A 6,673-nucleotide genomic window follows, 5' to 3' on the forward strand; every position below is an offset into this window, starting at 1 on the left:
ACTGTGTCACAGACTTAAAATCAACCTGTGTTCAGTGTTAAATACCCAAGCAGGTTATTATTAACCTTTCTGTGTATTTCTGTCAAGGGTTGAAGAGCCTCAAGAAAAAACACCCTGAGCTTTTATCATTTCTGTTCAACATTTGTTGCTAGGATCGAAACAGACACATGTCACACATTAAATTGGCTTCTAGGCTGCAGCCATCTCTTTTTTTAGACCTGCATTATTAATGTCTGCAGATTAATTGCAGGTACCTCTCTTGCCACTTACTTGAATAATTGCTAGGCCTCATCCCAAAAGTTCTTCTTAGACCTAACAAGTGCAGATTGACCAAGAGACAAAGGAATTAATTTTGGGGCACAAAGTGAAATAACAGAGTAAGAGTGGGGAGGATCTGTGCCCTCTCCTTGCCTTACCTCGTCTTCTTCTGTGGAAAACTTCTTCTCAAAGTCCTGGTAATAGTTAGGTTTGCTCTCAAACAGCTTCTCTGACAGCCCAGGATCATCTTCTGGTTCTGGTGGGAGAGGCACTTTAGCAGCTTCTGGAAATGGTTTTACAAAAGAAAATACGAACCCCTCTTTCTTGGGGGTATTTTTGGTTCTTTCAGGTTGTTTGAATGCTGCTTTCTTATTATCCATGGCCTGCTGATTTACTGGGCTTGAACGTGGGTTGTCTGTAAGTGCTTCACTAAATACTGATCAGTGCCTGGTCCAACCACTCCGAGGTGCAGCCTCTGAAACCAAACATGGGGAAGTGAGTGACTCCACCTGGCAACAATGATCACAGCAGAGAAAATCAAACTCCACTTTTATTTCCTGATCCAAACCCTTGGTAGGTACCAAGCGCCACAGCTCTTTTCAAATCACTGAAATTGTTCTCCAGAGGATAGACTTGATACACTTCTCCCTACCTCTCTTAAACTCTCTTTTTGGTATAAAAAAAAAATTGCCACAGGAAAAACAATATTTGGTTTTTTGGGGAAAAAAAAAGGTTACACCAGTTTTTGCGAAAAACAAATCCTCCTCGACGAAAAAAATTGCTGAAAGGTGTTTGGAGAAGCTCAGTCAGTATCAGGGCAGGACTGGGGGGAATGTGAATTCTTAACTTCCTGGCTGTGGGCTGGCTCCAATCCATAGTCTGCTAAGTGCCCCTCTCACCTCTTTTGTGGAAGAAATACTTGACAGGGGCAAGTCTGACACCTGTTTTTGAAGCTCTGTATCTTGGTCCCCTCCTCTATAGCTTAAAACCCTCTGCCAAAACCAGACTTTGCTTCACATGATGTTAGAGAAGGGAGGACTAGGAGGCTTTTTATTCCCTTGTTCAGCGTTTCCTTGTGGAAAAGTTTTGTTTTCTGTGGGTGGCTGAGGAAATTAGTGGCTTTTGGTGTGACATTATCCAGGGAAAGGGATTTCCAGAGAAAGAGATTTAAGGGGAAATAACCCAAGAGCCCTTTTTCAAAGCTAGATTTTTTTAGCCTCTCTCAGCCAAAACTAAGATCTGTTTAACCCTGACTTCAGAAAACAAATTAGGAGAACCACATCTTTGCTTGAAATAACTTCCTGTTCTGTTTTTTTTTTTTAATTAAGTTTGCAGGCTTTCTAATTTAAAAAGATGCCAAAATATGATGATCAGACACAATGTAGGTTGTACTTTCAATGTGCAAAACAAGTTTAGGAAAAAAACCACACATTGCAGCAGAGTAGTTGAGACAAGGTTGTGGGCCAGGCATGAGAAACTGGATAGAGTGAGTGTGTGGGCATTTAAAATTATGATTGATTGCTAATACAGCATGTAAATATTGCCAGTGCAATATCAAAATAACAACTCTATCATCTATTACAATGGATTATAATCAGGTCCTTCTGCTGAGTCACAAGTGAGACCTCTTTGCTTCCAAAACTTCTCAGAGCAGTCTAGGTGCAAGCTGCTCCGCTTTAGTCCCAGATTTGGTCAGCAGTCCATGTCTAAAGGGTTACAATACGAGCAGGTTCAGGTGGAATGTACAGATTTCCAGAGTTCCAAGTTGAATTGGCCTCGCAGAATTCAACATTGCAAAGCAAAAAGCATGTCTGGGGCTACTTTAGGATTTTATGTTTATTTTTATGCTTAGGTGGACCTTGGGTATTTTAACACCTGTCCAAAAGCACTGGAGCTGGACTTACCTTGTAGGCGTCCTTGGTGGGGGGGGAGAGAAGGGGATGGAGAAGGGGAAAAGCCAACCCAGAAAGTTCCTACAGCTTCGTGACACCAGTTTGCCCTGTTGGCCCAGCCTCCAGCAGCATTTTATATTCTTTTTGTGGCCAATGTGCACCAAAATCAATCACAAACATCTCAGTTCCCGATCTCTGGAATGAATTAATTATGCAAACACCCAGATATCCTGCAATACCCACCTGGTGTGTTTACTCAGGACAAACCCCATGGCCATCACAGAGGTGGAAGGGATGTGGGGGAGGCTGAGGATGCATGAGGAGATCCAAATATCTTTAGTTAATCTTTACAAGCATCGAGGTGGGGTGCAGACCACAGGGTGCACACACACACACACACACACACACAGAACACCCCTGCACAGAGACACCTGCAGTCAGCACCAGGATAAACACCCATGTGGATTTCTGAGGCTACACCCCTGGACCAGGAAAGGGTGGGTGGGCTCTCTAACCCTTCCCTGTGCCACACGGGCATAGTGATTTCTTTGTGTGCAGAGCCGTGACAACATTGGACGGAAGAAAGGAGGAGAGGGAAACAAAAAAGCTGCAATTGTACAGAGCCCTTCTACAATGGGCCAGAAGGGACTGGTGAAACATAACACCTGGATGACGCCATGATACTGAAAGTCTGCCAAAAATTTCCTCTCCCTAGAGCTGCCCCTGCCTCCTTTGTTGGGACAATACTGATTTCACTGAGCTTTACCTTTAGAATTTGCCTGCCCGTGTGAGGGAAACCTCTCCCAGCCTCTCGGGGTCGGCTGCTTGTTCTCTGCCCCCGAGGTGAGTTGGGTGATCCAGGGAGCGACCCCAGGCTCTGAAGAATGAGACTGGACTCTCTGGTGTTCAGTCTTCGGATTGTTTATTAAATCTTTATCTACAAAATTTTCTCCCTGCCAGACAGGGGTCTGACCAGCAAGCCAGCCACAACGCTCTCCGCCCGCTCCCAAGGCTGCGTCGTCTTTTATACTACAAATCACATATATCATATTTACCTTTACTTTCCAATAGCTATCACCCATGTTAGACAGTGCACTTCTATTCTAAACCAATCCCCAAGTGCCAACATCACAGCAGAAGATGGAGAATAAGAAGAAGAAAGAAGAAGGACGAGACACGCCCTGTTCCCTCCACCTTGTCCCCATTACCCTTATACCAAAATTTTTAAAACTTATATTTTCACCCTGTGTACACCTTGTAAAAACACCCTTTAAACCCGTGTGACCTTCCAGCCCTCATACCAAACTGGCAATTCATTTGCAGGATCAAAGTCCAGCCACCAAGTGTTCTGGGCATCATACCAAGATCTCCGAGCCCCCCGATGGGGTTTCGGCTCTCGACGTGGTCTCGGGAGACTCCTCACATCCGAAGTGATGTGCAGAGTTCCCACACCAGCCCAACACGACATCTGCACAAACACCAACCTGCCGATGGCTCAGCAGAGAAGTTCCTTTGTTTTTCTGTAAGGACCCTTTGGCTTTGCAGCTGTAGAAGATGAAAAGCCCCTTCTAAAAAATCCCCTCTCAAACCCAATGTGCAGAGCTGCAGTGCTGAACCCACACAGCTCCTGGGTTTACTCACTCTCTGTCCAGCCAGAGCAGCACATGGATTTCTGGCTGACCCATCCTGTGACTTCAGGATATTTGGGTAAACCTCACAGTTTCCATGTCGTATGGTTATTAACTCCAGCTGTGTTCTCATAAAGAAAATGAAGCAATGAAAAGCTTATGATCCTACTCATAAATAGTGCTGGCTAGATCATCTTGCTGAATAATGGCTTAAAAAAAAATAAATGCCATCTCTCAGTTGTCTCCTTTTAAAGAGGAAATAATACTAATATATTTTGGTTTTTTTTCCACCCTAGAAAGCAAAAAATCCTGCTCCTGGAAACCCCGTTTAATCACACTTACTTTAGATGCTTTATGCAGCCTTGTCACATTAAAAGGAATGAAGATAACAGTAAAAAAAAATGCATTATTCTTTTTAGAAGAAGGAAGGGAGAAACTTACCCTTCTAAGTGTCCTGTAGAAAGGAGAAGCAGTGACTTTCTGAAACTTCTTCAGATGCCTTTTTATTTACAGGCTCCACCTTCCCATTGTGACAAGAAGGAGCAGAAATGAAACTAAATTCTCACAGGAGAAATATTTGGCTTTTGTGGAAATGACCAGGCTGTTTCAAAAGACAGAGTTGCCACGAGTGGGCACCACTTGCTTACTTTGCACCTGGGTCAGTTAAGGAAATGAATATTCTAACACATGAATTGTGTCCACAGAGAAGGGGGCACCTCACAGCCAGAAGTTCAGAGAGCCAGAGAATCCTAGAGAATGAGAGCCAGAGAATGGTTTGGGTTGGAAGAACATAAAGATGATCTTGTTCCACCCCTCTGCCATGGCAGGGACACCTTCCACTGTCCCAGGCTGCTCCAAGCCCCAGTGTCCAACCTGGCCCTGGGCACTGCCAGGGATCCAGGGGCAGCCCCAGCTGCTCTGGGCACCCTGTGCCAGGGCCTCACCACCCTCACAGGGCACAATTTCTTTCTAATATCCAATCTAAAGCTACTTTCTTTCAATTTAAAGCCATTCTCCCTTGTCCTATTACTACCTGCCCTTGTAAAAATCTCACAGCCTTCTTCTCACTGAAGCCTCTCAGAAGAGCAGCCACACCTCTGTACAGCAGTTCAGCATTCAGCAGATGATATCCAGGTGAAGCTAAGCTTGATTATTGCTGAACTTTTAGTGAACTGTGAATTATTAATTAATCACTGAGTAGCCTTAGGATATTTAGCACGAATGCAGCAAATGCATTTATCAATTCTGAATCTGTTACAGCTGTCACCTCAAAATACAGTCCTTGACTTGACAAATCTGTCCCTATGAAAGGCCTTGGAGGGGCTCTGTAAGGCAAATGTGAAGTCCCTACTGTTGAGACACCTCTGTGATAGCCCTGGAAGTAACAATGCAAAATGTTGGGTTTTTTACTTTCATTTCCCTGTATGTTTAGTGAACAGCAGAAATGAAACTCCTTACAACACAGCTGAGCTCCTCCTTCCTTGGCTGTACTGTTTAATAGAATGTCACGGACAAATAGCAGAGGCACTTGAAAATGTTTGAGCAACAACTTGCCTTTCCTCCCCCACAAAAAGGCATCTCACTGAGTCAGTTCACTCACACCTGGGGCAGAACCTGCTGGCTCAAGCTGCTGTGCCGCATTCCCACAGGTGTTGCCTGCTGGGGATGCTGGTCCTGTGCCATCCAGGGGACCCTTTCAGTCTCCTCATCCCTCCGTGCAAAAAGCAAGTGGGTGAGGGCTCTCTCCACAGGAGAAGGAGTGATTTTTCCACCTCCCAGTGAGACTTTCCATCCCAGCCAGGGTGGCAAACCACACCACCACTCACCTGGGGCTGTGCCTTGGCTGCTAGAGGCTGAGGGTGTTGGATGTGGGTGACAAGACAGCAAAGTGACACACAGTGTGATTTGTCTCTGTTATGCACTGCTTCAGGACAGTCCGAGTTGTTTCTCATGACCTTGTGGTGTTTTCTCAACATCGCTAGGTCAGGATGCTTCCTCTTCTGCTGTCTTTGCTCTCCTGCCCTCATTTTTTTGTGTTTTAGTTTTTGGGTTTTTTTCTGTTGTTAATAGGCCCTAAACTGTTAAGCAACATCAGTATACTTTGTTCAGTCAGGGGCTTTGCAAGCTGGATGCAGGAACCCCCCTTGGTTCTCACTCCCTCTGGTTTTGCCCATTGCCTCAACTGATCAGCTGTTCTCAATTCCTGGCTGTTCTGGTGGGTTTCCAGCTGCCTTACACAGGTCCATGGGCCTGACTGCACAGCACTCACACTCCTCTGGACCCGGCCCATTCTCCTCACTCCTCATCTGGCAGTGACTCACAGGACTTGTTCCCAAGCTCTGGCTGTGGGTGGCAGGACACCACAGCTCTAAGCTCTCTTGGCCTTGTTCACCCTCCCCATCCTTGCACTTAACCATACAGGACAGCAATCTGAAGGAGATTCTAAGTCATACTCTTATCCCAAAATGGCTTTTTTCACCCTGTGTGCAAGAGGCTGATCCTCGCACAGCTGAGGTATTTGGTTTATTTACAGTCTTGCACAGAAAGAGGTGCTGGGTGGCAAATCCACAAGGCCAGCCCAGTCACTATCAAAACTTGTCACTATTTATACACCAACAAAGGCATTAATGTTCACTGGCTACAGGTCACAGAGTTCTCTTATTAACTAGTATTCTATCTTCTATTGATTAAATGATTCTCTCACTTCTTTTGCTAATTAGTCCTCATGCTCAGTCTTCCTCTTCTTTTGAGTCAGTGAGTTTTTTGGGTTGGTGGGCAGTGAGTCAGTGGTTCTGATCTCCCTTTGCCAAAATTACCCATTCCTGATTTGATGAGCTAGCCTTGCTTTGCTCCTTGCTATCTGGCATTGTCTTAGTTTATTCACGAAGTGTCCTT

General features: G+C 45.2%; 1 protein-coding gene across 1 annotated transcript in view; it reads right to left on the bottom strand.

Moving 5' to 3' along the window:
• Positions 1–6,673, bottom strand: part of LOC102038688 (interferon-induced GTP-binding protein Mx-like) — a 34,504-nt gene that overhangs the window by 14,331 nt on the left and 13,500 nt on the right. Inside the window, exon 2 of the mRNA XM_031062127.1 lies at positions 417–733. Coding sequence (XP_030917987.1) covers positions 417–638 — 222 coding nt within the window. The 5' untranslated portion in view covers positions 639–733. The remainder of the gene's footprint in view (positions 1–416; positions 734–6,673) is intronic.

Source organism: Geospiza fortis, unplaced genomic scaffold (assembly GCF_000277835.1).
Source record: "Geospiza fortis unplaced genomic scaffold, GeoFor_1.0 scaffold17, whole genome shotgun sequence".
Taxonomy (NCBI): Eukaryota; Metazoa; Chordata; class Aves; order Passeriformes; family Thraupidae; genus Geospiza; species Geospiza fortis.